We start from the raw sequence: 17,745 nt of genomic DNA on the forward strand, positions 1-17,745 counted from the left end.
TAGATTCCAGGTTTCTTGCACACAGAAAAGTGTCTGATGTATTAATGATGTATGAATTAAAATGTCTAATGTGCTGCCCAGGAAAAATGCTGTACCTCTCCCTTTGTATGCATATAATAATGTTTCCTGTGATTACAATTGCCCCTTGGTGTCCTTGTTATTTCTAGGCCCTTGGGATGTTGTTTTGGCACAAGCACAACATCGAGAAGTCTTTGGCAGATCTGCCAAACTTCACTCCGTTCCCTGATGAATGGACAGTGGAAGACAAGGTCTTGTTTGAACAGGCCTTCAGTTTCCATGGGAAAACCTTTCATAGGATCCAGCAGATGGTAAGTGGTGTCGCAGGAATGGAAAAGCAGAACAGGCAGTTGGACATTGTCTTCAGTGCTGATTGTGCTGAACTCCTGTCTAATGCTTTTGGGAGAGAACAGGCCAAAGGGATGTTAGAGGAAAGATCTTACCATGAGTGGAAGGAAACAACATTGTTTCCAGAGTCTCTGTAGAGGTGTTTTCCTGGAGTGCTCTTACTGATTCAGGATGAACTTCGGCTGTGCAATTTTTTGGCTGGAAATTACAGTTTTTAGTCTCCCACGTGCTATGGTAGCGTTTATGTCTCGGCTGGAGTTCAGGTCTGTGCACACATGCCCACCCACACAGAGTAAAGATCATCTATGTGCAAAGTTGATTTCCTTTCTTACAGCCTGCTTTTTAGGAATTCATTTTATTTGTCTATGAAGTCTGTGCTTAATATGATTTGGGACTGTCAGTAGATGCAGTGGTGGAGTTTTATACATCATTGCAAGTAGTCAGTTCTTTGCTTTTGGTTGGTAGTGATATATTTTTAAACTGAGATTTAAAACTTCAAGGGTAGATTTCTGCCTGAAAGGAAACTGCTAGGGTGTGTGCAATTTTCTTTCGAATGAGGGAGAGGATGGGATGTAAAAAATTTTTATTAATAATCTTCAGAGGTTCATCACCTGGGTGGGAACCAGACTTTGTTCTTTGCTCTCCTTCAGTAAAGTGCCTCTCGAGCGTTCCAGCAGGACCCGGTTATGTTAGTTGTGACCGTTTAAAGTGAGCCTGGGCTGTTGCAGTCTCTTCAGCCTCTTTAAAGCACACGACAAGGCCTGTGGAGCTGATCCTGCTGACAAGCGAAAGGCAACTTGCCTTCTGAGTATGAAGGAAAACTGCCAGGTCCCTTTTCAAAAGGGTGGCAGGAAGAGAGACATTCTCCTTGTGTCCTCCTTGAATGCTGCTTCACTGGTGTTTGTTTCCAGATGTTCTTTGAGTCCTAGGGACTCCCACTCCCTTGGGTCAGATGGCAGGGCTTGTGTGTACTATGGGCAGCTCATATAGACAGTTTGGAGAGCTGTGGGCTCCTGAAAGGTGAAGCTGTTTTCTGTATTCCTCTGTTCTTACATGGTGGGGTGGGCGGGAAGGGGAGAGGAATATTCTGGGAGAAAAAGGGGAACGTAAAACCAGTCCTATTGCTTGGTTAAATGCCAAAGCAAGAAATTCTCAATTCAGTTTATGTGCAGAAGCATGACTCTGTCCCTGGCTGAAGTGTGTTCTAATACAGGGATGCCAAGCTCATGCACTGTTCCCTAGGTAATGATATTTTTTTACTGTTGCTCCCAGAAAAGTCATACTGTATAAAAGGAATTAAATGGCACAAAGCTTTGTGTTTAGCAGGGGACAGGAATCAATGGCTCGGGAGCACGTTAGTTGTTAGTTTATATATGCTGCCCCATTAGCACCAGTGCTGCTTGGAACTGGGGGGGAAAAATCATCGAAGCTGGAGAGTGAAAAGTGAGTTACGTTATTTACCAGAGCTGGTTCTGAAATTTTGGCACTCTTAGCGTGTGTTTGTATCCAAGTGGGTATTTGTCACCAACAGTCTGGTCCCTGAGTTTGTTCTGTGGAACTCTCTAATGCCAGCGTACCGGCCTGCCGCATGGCTGTTGGGAACACAACATCCACGTTGCACTTGTGCTTTGCCAGCGCAGGTGGATTTATGGCTGTGAGTAGCTGTGGGCCAGGATGGTAGTTATGGTGTGATTTGTTATTGGGACCTAAAGTCAACCTGCAGTCTGAGAACCAGGCTTATCTCAAGTGAAGACTTAAACTACAGGATCTGAATAAGAGAGGTCTGGCTCTTGCTCACAGTTTTGTTTCCCTCCTCACCTGTCCTGCCCTTCAAGCTGAATCAGACACTTGCCTAAAACGTGTTTTATTCAGCAAGAAAGGCTAGACTCTACCAGGTAAAAGTCCTGTGTGACATCCTTGCAGAGTACCTCAGAAGCAGAGAATTAGTCTTAATGCAGTTTTATGCTTTTTGGAGGCAGACTTTTCATTCATAGCTACAGGGCAATGACATTAGTGGAAGAGGACCAAAAAGTAATACTGAGACTCGTGTTTTCCTTTATCCTCAGTTCACCATGCGGTAATGTTTCACCTTTTGAAAACATCTTTTGTAGAGTTATTTGAATAGACTTCATCGTGTGAATGGTGTGAATAAGCCTTTTTAAACAAATGTCAAAGATATGCTTGGGATGTAGCCTGCGATTCAGCAGTTCCTGCGGTTGCTTACACATGCCTGTGTTGGCTTTTAAAACTGTTATCTCATTTTCAAGGCCTGATTTTGGAGTTGTTCTTGCTATGTTCCTCTATTCTGAAGGGAACCAGCTACCTGGCTGGTGAGTGGAGGCTTTCTGAGATGCTTTTAAGCATTTGTGATATACTAAATAGTAGGCACTAATCTGGAACTCCCCCATAGGTCATTTTTGGACAGGCTGTGGAACTGCCTTGCTTGAGCCTTTGAGAGAAGCCAATGTAGAGAGATGAGATGTTCCTTGACAAAAACGGACCAATTGTATGTGAACTCCTGGGGGTACTTTACCTATAAACATATAAAAGGATACATGTTTAATTTACAGCTTCCTGACAAATCAATAGCCAGCCTGGTGAAATTTTACTACTCCTGGAAGAAGACAAGGACTAAAACTAGCGTGATGGACCGTCATGCTCGTAAACAAAAAAGGGAACGTGAGGAAAGGTAGGTTTGCAAGCAGAAAGGCTGTGTATTGATGCACATGGGTTTCTTTAGACTATCTTGGAGATTCCTGTTAGCTTGTAAGAAACTAGATGTAGGATTTCCCCCAAAATGTTTCCTGGTGCCACGCTTTCTTTCCCCACCCCTCTTCCCTGCTGTGCATGTTTTACTTTGCTTAAAGCCAAAAGGAATCTGTCAGCAATGAGGTGTACTCCTTTATTCAACACTGTGCAATTCCTGATTGTCTTCTAGTGTGACGGTCTCCATCCCATTGCGCTAGAAGCTTTTTCTCTGATACTGCTTGAGTGGAGAAAACGAAATTAGAACTGTTTACATGCTGATTGGCATTGCTGACAGCAGAGCCAGAAAAGCTGATTACTTCCTGTAAAAGGAAGTAATGAAGGAGCTAGAAATCTGCCTTTTTTTCCATGTGATGCTCAGTAGAGTGAGAACATGTACCTGATGGAGAACAAGCTCGAGTGCAGCACCCCTCAGGCTGTATGTATGCACACATAGACCTTTCTCCTATCTTTTACTTGGAAAGCTGTTATCAGTGTAAGGCTGCTAGGGCAAGGTCTATTCCCTGAAAAAGTCAAAGCTTTCAGATGAGGCCCCTGAGAAAGTTATGGCTGTGGTTTTGAGTGACTGAGAAGAGAGTAGCACAGGAGAACGTAGGATGACTTCTCTAGCAGAGGTGTCCCAAGGAGTGCTGGGTGCATTAGGATTTGGGTGAGGGTGGTGGTGTGGGTGAGGTCACTAGCCACTGAGCTTCAGCAGAGGAGGTTGACTCCTGCTTGTGCAGCTTTGTCTGCACGTTCACCCTCACAGATACCTGTGCAAGCCCTTTAGGGTAGGTTAGCCAGTGGCCTTGTATTGCGAGAAGTATCTTAGAACTGCGAGAACACTTAAGAGCTGCCACTTAGTGACTTTGCCTGGTTCTGGAGCTGACAGGGTCTCAGAAATGTGATGATGGCCTGAGGGGTGTGCGTGGCAAGAAAACCCAACCCTTTTGAACAGTGGCAACTCTGCTTGATGCAGGTGACTCTCAACCAGCTCTAAAATGCGGTTAATGTCTTTGCAGACCAAACTTGAGGTATGCCTGGATTTGGAAGACCCTCAATGTAATTGGGCAAAAATCTGCAAAAGCTTTTCCCTCCAAGGAGTTGCTTCTCTAGCACATCCCAGGGAGCTGTTTGCTGGCTCCGGTGCAAATGAGTGAGCCCTGTTTGGGAAAGGGGAAGAAATGTGTTTCCAGGGTTGAGCTGTACTACACCAATGACTCACCCAACCTCTCCCATCTCTCCACTAGATTAACAATGCTTGTTTAACAGGCAGGGCCGGGGAGAATACTACCAGCCAACTTGTCCAATATTTGGTTGTCTTCCTCTGACCTGAGTCCTTTTTTCCATTCTGTTCTCCCTTCTTTGCAAAGGTTGTCTTGATTTTTCTTATCCTGCCTTTTTTTGGTTTTCCTACTAAACGGGGGGGATAATCTCTTTTAAGGAGTGTGTTTTTGTCTTGTGCTTATGTAGTTTAGGATCTTTTAATACTACTCTTTATTTTTGTTCTGTGCTCATAAATGAAATTACTGCAATTTGTAAATACACCTCTGGTTCCTATGCCTTTTTGCTGTGAAAAGCAGCACCTCAGACCATCTGGTGATTGGGAAAGAACTGTATGGGCTGCCATGTGCTGTAATTTTGTAACCTTTGAGGGAGGCAGCTGGATTGGAAATGTGTAATTTGGTTTACATCTGCAGCAAGCAAAGCACCAGGTCATCAGCTTAATGTTTGATTTCCTTTCTTCCCCTCCATTATGTAAAATTGTCAAACCCCTACACCCCAGAAGGATTTGTCAGTGCAGCCATGTGGGGTGTGGAAGGCTGCACTGACAACTTGTTAAGGATCGAGGGACCGAGGTAACAACTCCTGAAATTCCCTAACGATTCCCTTCTGTCCTGCTAGAGACAGAAAGGGTTTAAAGGGGAAGAAATTCCCACCTCGGTCTGCGTTCGAGAAACTGAAACAAACTTCTAATAAACAATAAATCCACACGACTATTCACTGAGTAGAAGGGCCTCTGCGGCTCCTTGTCCAGGCAGGGAAAGGAAAGTTCTTTTTCTGAGCAGCAAGATGGAGGGCGGCGGGGGAAACCTCCGCGCAGCTGATTTGATAGCAGGAAAGCTCTCGGGGCACGAATATTCTCACCCGATTTCAGACGGGACTGACGGCAATAACAGTTCAGTCTGCAGTCCCCAGCGATGTGGGGGTGCAGGCCCCAGCTGTCGGGCCTGTTCGTCAGCCAGCAGAGCCGCAGGAGGGCTCCCTCCGTAACGCTGCCCGGAAGCCAAGAGGAGCCACTCTCCCTGCCTGCTGCCTTCTAAAGGCTTCCGACCTAGCGTTGCACCTGACTCTCTTAACCAATTAAATGCGGAATTATCGTATTTGCATGGAATAATTCTATTTGTCCATTACCCAAAACAAGGAAGTTTTAGCTCAAACCAGGACACGAATCAAGGCTGGGTGAGTTTGGGGTGCCCATATTTTGAGGTTATACTGTGCCATCGGGTGTTGGCCAAACTTGAGAAATGTTTTTGTCGGTTATTAGTGTTCAGTGTCTAAAGCTGCAGAAATGAGTGGGTGGGTTTTGATCTAGCTCACATCTAGGGAACTTGCTGGAATAGAGAGCAAACTACGAGCACAGGGAAGCCCGTGGGGGTTTGGCTTTTGCAGAACGCCTGAAATCTGAAGCTAGGTGAGAACACAAGAAAGCTCTTTTGGAGGTAGAGTTAAGAGAAAAGGCAGGCTGGGGTATCTCTCTCAAATACCACTGTATCTCTTCTGTGGCTAGGCAGGGAAATTCCCCAACCCCTCAGACTGGCACTGAAATAGCTCCCAGTGCATTTGGGACTATTTTTCGGTATCTGTTCTTACGTGTATGCGAGGGGCTTTGTGAATGCAGCTCTTGAAGGGGGTGCTTGTAAGTTTGTTCCCTGGAATTGTGATTACACAAAAGACACCTTGTGAATGAGCTCATCGGCCAGGCGGCTTGGGAGGGTAGGCATGGCTTGTACAAGTGACTGCTGTTCTGGAGATGGATGCCAGCTCAAGCCGCCTGGCAGCACAGGACATTGCTGCAGCGGGAAGACAGCTGTGCAGGAGCACCGGGACTGCAGCCCTGCTCACAAGCCCCTGCTGTGCCTGCTGTCCTCGGCTTCTGTGTGAGCACGTCCTGGCTAGCTCCAGCACCCCAGCAGCGTAGCACAGCTTCTGCTGTGGTTTCTCTGCACAGCCCTGCTGTGTGCTGGTGCTGTGACATACACCAGTCAAGGTTCCTTGTCCCAGACTATAAAGCTTGACATGACAAAATAGGTTTATTTCTTCTATGGAAAGCTTTTTTTTTTTTAAAAAAAGAAAGCTTTGATTAGGTCAGCTTATTTCTTCTGGGCATCATCCCAAATGGCGCAATTAACTTTAGTTGTGTACAGTACAAAAATTCTAAATGGTGAGAATATATTTGATTTAATGTCTGATTAAAATTCCAATGAAGCCAAACTGGCCAGGTGTGCCAAGGTCACTTTCAATATGGCCCCAATTTCATGCCTATTATTATTCCGTAACTGATAACCTCTTTTTCCAGGGGAGAATGAAATGTGAGGCTGTCGCTAAAAACAACATGCATTTTAAAATGTTTGCTCTTGAGGGATTTCATCTGTTTTGCTAAATGATAAGAAGTTTTATGAAATCCATATTGTAGCTAGCTACTTGCTGTAATTCTAAGTCTTTGGTTCTGTCTTGGTTTGCCTGAAGTTAAAATGCTCAGGGTTCAGTGTTCTTTAAAAAATAACTTCTGTAATCAATTTCATGTATCTTGCCTTCATCTGAGCAGACTTATTTTGCTGAAGTACACTACTGAGAAGTCTTTCTTTACAAGGCATGGTCTCTAATATCTTTATAATTAAGATTTTCTTGACTTAAACCAAAAAACAACAAAAAAAACCCCCAACCCCGGAAAAAAAAAAAACCCTGGGAATAAAACTGAGGAAAGCTGTTGGACTTGCTATTGCATCTGTACATTTCTCTTAGCAGTCTATTTATAGAAAAAGAGGGCCTCCCAAACTAATACAGTACTGTTTGCTTTTGTCTTCCAGTGAGGATGAAATGGAGGAAGCAAATGGAAATAACCCTATTGATATTGAAGTTGAACAGAACAAGGAGAGCAAAAAGGAGGTATAACTTTTTTCTTACTACTGTACAAATGAAAGTGCTTACTTACTACCTACTTCATGCAGAAGCAGACAGTATCTAATTTTCTTTACACTTTGTATAGTTGTCATACAAGAAAAGGATTTTCTTCAGAATTATTCTTAGATCAAGACAAGTATAGACAAGTTGTTATGGGTGTAGCTGGGAAAACCTAAGACTTTACCATCCCATAGTAATGTACTATGTGAATGTTTCTAGACTCTGATTCTCTTTGGCTGTCTTGGCTTGAACCACCTTCAGCAATGGTTTGAATCTACATAACTGTGTGGAGGCTGAGTAGAAGCTCTTAAGTCCCCACTGAGATAGCTTGGTGGAGGGGAAATGTGTCCTTTAGCCTGTTCTAGGTAGATTAGCAAGAGCATGTTTATCTACACCGTAGTCTCAAAGGTAAAACCTGATGTACTTAAATCCTTAGCAATGGTTCTGAGGATTTTGGTGGCAACTACAGTAGTGATCAGTCAAGGAGAAAGTTTTTGTGTGGCCATTTTGTCTGGCAGGGGGGCCTTAATCTATTGTTATGTACAGAATATTTTGTCTACTTTAAACATAGTACTTGCACCTCACTTCAAATATTTTGTTTTAAGTGGGCATAGAGTTCTAGGTGAAAATAGCCACACAGATGTAACAGTTTTGAAAACCTAGTCTGTGATGCTTAACAGAAAAGTGTATACTTTATTTTCATGTGTGTAACCTGCTGGTTATCTATTACTAAATAAAAAAATCCTTGCCATTCAGTAGCAGCATGGTTGTATGTGTGAGTGCATGCTGCAGGAAGGCATTTACCCTACAGCCTTCTCTCCTTGAAGTAGCTCCCTTTCCTGATTTTTTTTTTTTTTTTTTTTTTTTTTTTTTTTTTTGTAGCCTGATTTCTCTTTCACAGTCATTCTCTTTAAATTTTTTTAGAAGGGTGTGTGTAAGAAAAATAAACTAGAAATGATTGGACATAGGTAAAAACAAAGTTCTAGAGCAGCTTTGTTAGTCACTGTCAGTAAGATTAATTCCTCTAATAAATTATTTTGAATGGAAATGAATGAAAAATCACATCATTCTAGTCTGTTCTTTGCCCATGCCAGGGTGCTGTCTAGTGCTGTACTTTCCAGAAAAGCCTTAGCTGTTGCTTCCACCAAAGGAACCAGCATCTCATATGACTTCCTAGGAGCAGAGTGGATGAGGAGCCACTTGTATTCACCCTTATGAGAAGCTGAGTTCTCAAAGCAACACCTGAACTGGAAGGGTTCTCACTTGGCTAGGTTGCAGCTGCATACTGTGGCTCTTCAGTGTGTCTTGTACATAATTAATTCTATCATCTCATTTCCCATTATTTTAATTATTTCAAGTTTAGATTTCTCCATAAGCTCTTTGAAAGCTCGCATCTGTAAGAGAGCTCCCTTCAATCCCCTTTGTTATTGCTTCCTTCTGTACCATGCTGGTATGCTCTGAACTTGCTGCAAAAGAGGGGAAGGGTTCTTTATCAACTTGGCTGCCTCTGGAAGGCCAAACCAGAGCAGATGGCTGATAGCTAGCATCAAGGCATTTTCTCTAGAAAGTCTCGTATGATGGGAGGAGGCTGTCTGCCCTCTCTGTCGCACTAATACAGGCTGTGGCACTCTCACCAATCTGAGATCGATCACCAGAACTCAGGGAGCATGTGCAGTCTGGCCATGTATGAAATGGCAGGCAGCCTTGTGGGGTCTCTTCTGGACAGGGATGGATCTGGTGGGTAAAATGAAGCTGACAACCTGCATAGTCTCTGCAGAGTTAATTTGATTTGATTTTGCGGTACCTGAGCCTGGGGCTGATTGAAAATGCCTGGAGAGAGAGCAGGTATCTGGAAGGGAGATATGTTCATTCTTGATCATTATGTTTCTTTTAATGATGCGGTCAGATGTGCTGGGGTGGTGATGTACCACTAGCTCAGGGCTCTTACTGTAAAGAAATCTCCCTGTCCCAACCCCGCAGAGATGGTTTTTCCAGCTCTGAGACATACCGGTTACTGAATGACTTGCCAAGTAATACTGGGATTTCTCAGAACATCTGAAATAAATCTCTCATCTGTTTCCTCTTTTGGGGATCTTTGGAGGGGGAATCTTCTTCTCACACCCTCCTCCCCGCAGTGCTTTCAGAGTTAGTGCAACTAACTCTGTTCAGATTTCCTCGGATAGTATCTCCATAATGTGGAGCTCAGGGTCATTGACTAGAGCTGCTTTCTCCATCTTACCTGTTCCTAGAAATGCCTCCCATTTCATCCTCTGCTTTTACATGGCTTGACATAGCTTGATGGTCTCTCTTTTTTTTTTTACACTGTGTAATCTGAGGAGGGGAACCTTTTTTGTATTATGGGGTTTGTAAGACTGAAGTGTGTTGGATAGCAGTGGTAATATCTAAATAAACAGAGAAGCGCTGCCAAATCCCTGCATTTTAATTCTCTGGTTTTCATGAATTGATTTTAGTTCTACAGAGACGTGTGTGGCCAGGAAAGCAAAAGTTTCCATGATAGTGTAGACATTCAAGTTCTCAGAGCCTGAACAACATCACCGGGGCCTGGAGGCATTTGGAGCTGTCAAAAACCATTCTGCTGGAGCTCTGAATTCTTGTCAACAACACAAGAGCTTCACATTCTTTGAACTGTGTAAATCAATAATTAGAAACTGTTTTCATTTTTCCTTAGTGCTGAGGTTTCTGAGATATTTGCACTGCAGGCATTGCGTGATGGTCAACCTACAACCTGAACCTGTTGTGAGACATTACTGCATGATGGTGTGAAATTCTGTGTGTAGATTAAATAAGAATAAATCTGAAATTTCTATCCGTGTTGAATAATTTACTTGGCTCAGTTATTGAAGTGGTCACTTCTGAAGCAGAATGTGGAGCTTTCCTCACTTGTGCGTAGCTAAATCAGCCCAGTTTCTCCTGCTTCCCACTCCCTTCAGCAAAAAGAAGTGGAGTATCCATCCTGCATCACAGGACATACCTCCTGCTCCTGGGCTTGCCTTAGGCGTCATCTCTCCTGGAGTCCTTCTTACTAAAAGAAAGAAGAAAAAACTTGAACAGGCAAGTGTCCACGTTACTGCTCCAGTGTGGCTCTGGCTGTTGAGCCCATGAAGAGGGTGCAGGCTTTTATCTGCTGGCAGCTGTGCTGAGGTCCTCCAGTCTTTAGGCAGCAAAGCCTCATGCTTACATGGGGCTTTGTGTTCAGTCTCATGCGGGTGTGAATGAGAGTGTTTTAATGCTCACTCATGAGCAAATGCCACCCTCTGTAGAAACTACATGTGGCTGCAAATTAGGAGGGAAACAATAGCACCAAGTGAAGCCAATGTGTACAAAGCTGGTAGGGATCAAGCAGAGGATTTCAGATGTGTGGCCTCCCCCTCTGCTTTTACTCTTCCCGCCACCCTTCTTCTGTTCTGTGTTCTTGGCCAGATTCCAAGCCCTGCGTAATAAATCTTGGGTATGAGTTGCTTGTTGAAAATAACTTCTGGAAGAAATAGTTTTGGTATTAGAGAATCAGATGTGCTCTTGAAGGATCTGTAGTATAGTGTCCTAGCTAATCTGCCTGTTAGAGCTGTGTGCCTAAGTCTTTACTTCAGACAGAAAGCGTAAAAAATAATTAGTGGTGTGTGAAGTAGTCCCTTTTCCAAAAGAGAGTTAAATTTTATTTGTGGGCGGAACTGTATCATTTTAGTGGAAAAGTTGATATATCAGTGCTATGCAAGAAGGCTGTGTAAGGCTGCTGCTTCTGAGACACTGCATAATGATCTAAGAATTACTTTGTAGTCACCTCATTCCTTTATCCTTAGCCTTTAAACAAACTTGGTTTATTTATTCTCTTGTCTGACATGTACAGTCTCCAAACTCCACTTTGTTTCTTTCTGGTGTTCAGTCTGAACTGGCGTGTTCAGGCCTGGTGATGAAAGCAAGAAGAGATGCTCTGGGGCATTTGAAAATAGCAGAATATTTAGCTGCTGGCAAACTGGGCAGGCGACAACCAGTATCTCTGTAAACATTGAAAGCTGCCTAAAAGAAAGGAGAGATTTGTATAAGACAGTGTTTGTGTGACATGTCACTTAAAGCAAAAAATGTTTTCCTGTTTGCAAGCTACCTTTTCTATTGCCCAGCCTTTGAGGATGGCTGTAACTCACAGAATCACAGAATGGTTTGGGATGGATGGATTGGGTTGGAAGGGACCTTTGAAGATCATCCAGTTTTGTAAAATGACTGCTGTTTGCCAGGTGCCGCCTGCTGAAACGGTCCCTCAGGTAAAGAAGGAGAAGCACAGTACTCAGGCCAAGAACAGAGCCAAGAGGAAACCTCCCAAAGGTATGTTCCTTTCTCAAGAAGATGTGGAGGCCGTTTCTGCGAACGCAACAGCTGCTACCACTGTACTCAGACAACTGGACATGGAATTAGTCTCAATCAAACGACAGGTATGTATGGATCATTCAAGAATAACTGTTATTTTTGGTGGTAACGCTTGTCACTGTCTGCAAAGTTTGCAGGAATTTGTAGCTTGACAGTGATGATGCACATCATTATGTGGCTTAATTGACAAGCTGCTGGCCTTGTGCTATAAACTAGTGTAGCCCTCTGTTCTGTGTCTCATATTTCAGTTCTGTGGGCAAGCCTAATTTATACCTAAATTGAGGCAGGAAAAGTCCGTAGCACTACTTGAAGGAACATTTGTTAGTGCTTAGTGTTTCTTGCAGTTCAGAATTCCTTATGTTTTAACTGAACTTCCCTCAGGTGACATTGGTTTCAGCATTCCATCAGATTTCCATCTGCAGCAGTCAGTTTCCTTTCCTTTTTCCTGTTCTTACATGTTTCTTTCATTCTTTCTTAGACATCTTACAAACTTCCCTGTGTCCCTTTTGCTTCCCTGTTGGATCTGCCTTTTTAATCTAAAGTGTTTCAAATATCTGTTAGAAAAGGCAGGTTTATTACATGAATTTGTTTCCTGGATCTGAATGTTTCACTGTTTTTAAAGCAGAGATCTGGCTCAAGCTCTTCATTAAACTTAATGGAATTGGTATTCTGGCCTAAAGCCTTTCTTGACACTCTGGGAGCAGCAGAGCTCTCTATCAAGCTTTGATTCATCACTTGCTGTAAACAGGGGCTTTCGTCTTATGCTGGGCTTTATACAGCCCTGGAAGCTGAGGTGGTTCTTGTTCCAAATAACCTGCAGACAAGATAGAATAGGTTAAATGGGATCTCCTGATATGCCAGTTGCTCCTGCATTCCTTTATAACAAACTTTCTTTTGAAAAAGGGAGGTTGTGAGGAAAACTGGAATGCTGAGCTTGTCAGGGCTGCTGGAAGGTTTGTCCAAAGAAATTTTTTAAAATGCTTGTTAAAGGGATGAAACTTTATTTTCAGATTCAGAATATCAAACAAACAAACAGCGCACTCAAAGAAAAACTTGAAGGTGGTATAGAACAATACAGACTTCCAGAGGTAGGATCATTTTCTGACCCATATTTGTTGTGGAGCTAAATGCTAACCTGTGTTTACATACCGGGGCTATTCATGTGGCCAGTAAACTAAGACCATGTTCTATTGTCAGTGTGAATCCAGACCATTGCATTATTCCCTGTTGTTATGTAACGAAGGTGGGAGATGAGAAGAAAGAACAGTATTTAACAAGTGAAAGTGTTTAATTTAATTACAGATATCCCAGATATACCATGTTTTGTCAGTGTTGTGTCCGTATGCCCTTGCGAGAGAGATTGCTGCTTTGTTCTAAATACAAAGCAGGATCTTAATGGCCCGTCTTTCTCTTGGCACTTGGTGCTTTTGCTGTTTTCCTTCCCACTCTGGCACCTCATGCTGGAAATAGTTTGACCAAGATTATAGAGGGTGTCTGTAATAAAAACAAGTAGGTGCTTTGGAGGAGTGTGGCTCTTGGTTATCTGCTCAGACTATTCCCTATCACTTAGAGACGCAGCGTATGTCACGGTTAACTGAATGAATGCCACGTGGGGTTCTTCTTGCTGAGAACATTGTTGCTGCTGAAAGGAGCGATATAGCCTGACTAGCAGTTAATTCTCTGTGGTTTTGTGAGGTTTTTATGAGCTCAGATTCAAGTGGAAGTTGTTGCTTATGTAAACTAAGTTACCTAATTGTGTTTCGATGTCTAGGTCGTTCAGAAATTTAATGCACGTTGGACCACAGATGAGCAGCTTCTTGCTGTGCAAGGTATGGCACCTCAAGTGTATTTGTACTTCAGTTGGTAATAATCAAAACTGCTGCATTTCAGAGCTGTGTTTTCCTCTCAGTGGCTAATGAAGTATTTTCACATTGCTGTGTATTAGTGCACAAAGAATTGAGTGAGGAAGCAGTATTCCCCCCTTCCCCTCCCTAGGCAGTATAAGTTGCACCATATTCTCTGCCTGTCCAGGCTTTCACAAAGTGAAACTCTACTGAAGTCACTGCTATGCTCTTTGCTTGCATAACATCTCAAGTAGTACAGGCAGATTTACTCACGTCTGCTAGATTGGCTCTGCCCATCATTACTACACCTCTATTTTCTTCTTCTCCAGGGCTAGTCCTAACTGTTTCTCTTGCCCAGTTTAGACTTCCCCCCCCCAGCCTTTTTTTTTCTTTTCTTTTCATGGATTAATCTGAGAGAGTCTTGAAACCTTGACAGAAATTCAGCTTTGGCTCCTTATGCTGTGACTTGAGCCTGATTTGTGGAGTTATTGTGGAAATAACACATAGCCTTTGTTTTTCTCTTTGTTGCTTTTAGCAATCAGGAAATACGGCCGAGACTTTCAGGCAATCTCTGATGTGATTGGAAACAAATCTGTGGTGCAAGTGAAAAACTTTTTTGTAAATTATCGACGTCGTTTCAACATAGATGAAGTCCTACAGGAGTGGGAGGCAGAGCATGGCAAAGAGGAGACAAATGGAACCAATAGCCAGAAGCCTGTAAAATCCCCTGATAATTCCACTAAAATGTCCGAAGAGGAAGATGAGGTAAATCCAGTTTAAAAGACATAAAATTCCTAATCTGAGCTCAGTTCAGATAGACGTGTATGTAAGCACATACTCTTTGCAAAAGCCATTTTTGACAATCTTCAATCTGAGCATATTTTACTTCCTCTGGATATACAGATTCAATTCCAGTGTTGATTTCAGGAATTGGGAATTCCAGACATACATAGAAGTGGAAAGAGAACAGTTAATTTGCAGACCTCTAACAGTATCTGAATCTCATCAGCACATGGACATTTTAATGCCTCTTGCTGCCGAAACCCCATATATCTCACTTGGATGTTTTTCCTGCACTCAGTTCTCCAAGCTGTTCTAGGTTTGGCTTTGTGGGATTGTACAGTCTTCTGAGGCAAAGCTTGCTCTTTCGTTTTTCATGATGGTGTGGTTTCCCTCAGGGGAAGGGAAGAAAGCTATAAACAAGGCAAGTGTGCAAACTTGTTGAGTCCAGAATTACCCAGAGACACATTTTCCTGATTTTACAGCAGTTTCTGTGAAGATGCATTCTAGAAACAGCCTCTCCTTGATGGAGCTTCATGGAGATAACACTTCTCCAAAGACAATGCGTGTTTAAAGTTAACTAAGAGACTGTATAGTCTTTAAATATGAAAGTTAGTTACAACAATGTAATATTAACACAGTCTTGCAAAAGAAAACACCACTAGAGGTTTGTATGTTAAAAATGTCTGATCTAGGGCTCCCTTTGGCCTAATTTTGTAAGATAGCTTGGCACAAAAGCCCCAGCTTCTAAATGCAAGCACAGTCAACAGTGTAAGGCAAGTTTTGGTCTCGCATGGATTAGAGACTTCTCATTGTATTACATAATTTTGTGCTCCTGATTTTGGTTGGCTCATTTGTCCTAATAATGTGTTAATCAAAGATGATTATATCTGGGGGCTAGGTCCAAAGGTGTAAGAGATGAACAAACCCAACCTCAAAAAACTCTTGCCTTCTCAGAAGGGTGTGGGTGAAATTGTCCCATTCTTCTACAATTGAGATGTGGAGTAAAGAAGCAATGTTACTGGTACATAGCCACCCATTTGAGAGATGGGTGGCTCGTGTCACTGCCTTTTCCTGTGACCAGTAGAGTTGCATCTGCTGGCAGTACAGAGGTTTTCTTCTCTGAGCCCTCTGAGATTCTTCCTGGCTTCAAATGCATCCTTGCCCTCCTGAAAGTTACCGTCAAAAAAGGAGAGTCTCACTTGAGATAGGGAGAAAATGTGTTGGGTTGGCAGCAGGGACTGGAGTGTGCTGGTGTGTGGATACTGGGGCAATGAGGATCCCAGACAAGTTAGCGGAGGAGGAGGAGAGAAAGTGGAGGTATGACAGCACGGTCTGGTGAAATGCCTGGTGGAGCAGCACCCGTGATCCACTAACTAGTGATGAAAAGTGCCCAGGCTGGAGCTCAGCAAGTGCTGAGTGGCAGAAAGGGGACCGAAACAGTATGCTGGTGGGAATATTTGCAAAGCCTAGAGAAAAGGCAGCTCTCGCGAGAGTCAGGTGGTTCACTGTGCCGTGCAGTACCGTAAGGGATGAGGGCAGAGCCTGCACATAGGCAGGAGCCTGGCGGTATGGCAGGGAGCTGCCATCCATGACGTACCACGTATGCCTTACACCAGCACCATGTAGCTTGTGGTTCTTGATAAAGCCTGTCTGGACAGTAGGAACCGATGTGTCGTGGCTGGGAGGAGGAGGAGGGTGCTGGCTGCCCAGAGGGGTTTTTAACTACCAAGCCTGCAGTTTTTCATAAAAATGCACAAGGGCCACAGGGGTGTCACACAGTAGACATCTAATGGCCACCATGTCTGAGCACATCAGACATTGCCTCTCAGGCTGAATGGGATTGCAGTGCTCCTGCCTTCAAAGGTAGCATAAGCACAGTGCTGACTGGGTGCCTGTCTGAGCAGCTCTGGGAGTGAAGTGCAGTGTCACTGGCATTGTCACGTAAGTGGTACACATGGGTTAGGAGGACCCTCCTGAGCTGCACAGTACTGTCCAGCTGGTGCCCGCTCTTGAGAGCATATGTGCAGGCAGTTGGTCAAGTCAAGTGGACTCAGTCAGCAGTAGTTAGGAGGAGACTTGGCTGGCCTAATGCTGGAGTCCCTTGGGTGCTTTCTCCCCTGGTGTGCCTTGTCTACCTGGTGCGAGCCTTGTAAGAGCTTTGTCAGCCCTCTGACTGCTCTGGGCTTTCCTCTTCAGTGTGTTTTCATAGCAGGTAGCCACAGTAACTCTTTTTTACTCTCTTTTTGAAGGTTCTTTTGAAGCAGCCTCAACCACAGTCTTAATTCTTCTATGTTTACGCTCCCAACAAATCCTGGTGTGGCCTAGAATAGGGGAAGCTGCTGTGATTCCTAATATGTGCCATTGTTATCCGTCTCATCGCTCTCAGTACCGTGGATCTGGGGTGAAGTTTGGCGATGCAAGAAAGCCGATGTGTATTCATTTTTAAACTAAACGTCTCCTTTTTCTCCCCCCTCCCCCTTCCCTCCAGGCTACTTCTGTTCTTGATGTCAGATATGCATCTGCTTCGTGAGAAGGTGCTGTAGCCTAGAACAATTTGTGTTGACTACTGTGTTATCCAGGATATCAGGTATTAGCAAACCTCAGACAGCCATCTGCATCATATCTGTGGACAAGCAGCTATTACCAAAAAAGGCAAACGCTTCCAGTCCTGTGCTACACCTGCCTTAATCTCCCCTCATTCCTCCATACTGCCTCCACTCTCTTTCAAAAGCACCCAGGTAGCTCAGCTTTCCATTTCATCAACGTCCTGCTTAAGCATTGGGATTTCTAGAACCAGTAACATCTGTCTGTACACTTTGACCAACCTGCAAAGCAAGGAGCTCCTTAGCAGCCCCACAGTAACGCTACACATTAGGAGTTCTGATAATACTGGGTCTGTAGGGTATAAGTACGTATTGCTGCATGGTCTTGTGGTCTCTGCTTCCTGTGTATTCTTACGATGACACTATTATTAGCGAGCTTTCTATAAAGGAGAGGCCTGCGCACATGCCAGTGGTGTCAAGTTAGTTCTGAAATGATAGGGCACGTTAACAAGCGATCCTGAATAATGCAAAGTGATAGGAAATGTTCTTTCTAAGGTTTGGTCAGTCCAAGGTTGTAGACGTAACTCATTACACTTCTGGTTTGTGCAATTCTTTCCACTGTATCTTTGTGTTCTTGCTTCATAGAAAGCTCCCTAATTGAGCATTTTATCCCTGTATATTTTAATGGCTTTTATTTAGTGCAAAAGGGAATATGTAACCTGAAACTGTCTGATATGCTATTTAACCCCTGGCATTCAGCATTTGCATTGTAACTTGTTAAATGAGTGCTACACAACTTTCTTTTTCCTGATCCTCTGTGGGATTAAGTCAAAACAACTTTCTCTGGTGCCTCTCCTTTTGGAATATGTGCCTTTTTACATTTGGCTACCGTAGGTCAT

General features: G+C 43.6%; 1 protein-coding gene across 1 annotated transcript in view; it reads left to right on the top strand.

Annotated features, from left to right (window-relative positions):
• RCOR1 (REST corepressor 1) overlaps window positions 1–17,356 on the top strand; it is a gene marked incomplete at its 5' end in the record, with an annotated part of 40,104 nt that extends 22,748 nt beyond the window's left edge. The window contains 8 exons of the mRNA XM_010145008.1: window positions 168–329; window positions 2,937–3,055; window positions 7,203–7,281; window positions 11,547–11,741; window positions 12,687–12,764; window positions 13,448–13,505; window positions 14,056–14,285; window positions 16,792–17,356. Coding sequence (XP_010143310.1) covers window positions 168–329; window positions 2,937–3,055; window positions 7,203–7,281; window positions 11,547–11,741; window positions 12,687–12,764; window positions 13,448–13,505; window positions 14,056–14,285; window positions 16,792–16,833 — 963 coding nt within the window. The remainder of the gene's footprint in view (window positions 1–167; window positions 330–2,936; window positions 3,056–7,202; window positions 7,282–11,546; window positions 11,742–12,686; window positions 12,765–13,447; window positions 13,506–14,055; window positions 14,286–16,791) is intronic.
• Window positions 17,357–17,745: the final 389 nt, after the last annotated feature.

This window comes from Buceros rhinoceros, unplaced genomic scaffold (assembly GCF_000710305.1).
Source record: "Buceros rhinoceros silvestris isolate BGI_N320 unplaced genomic scaffold, ASM71030v1 scaffold14621, whole genome shotgun sequence".
NCBI lineage: Eukaryota > Metazoa > Chordata > Aves > Bucerotiformes > Bucerotidae > Buceros > Buceros rhinoceros.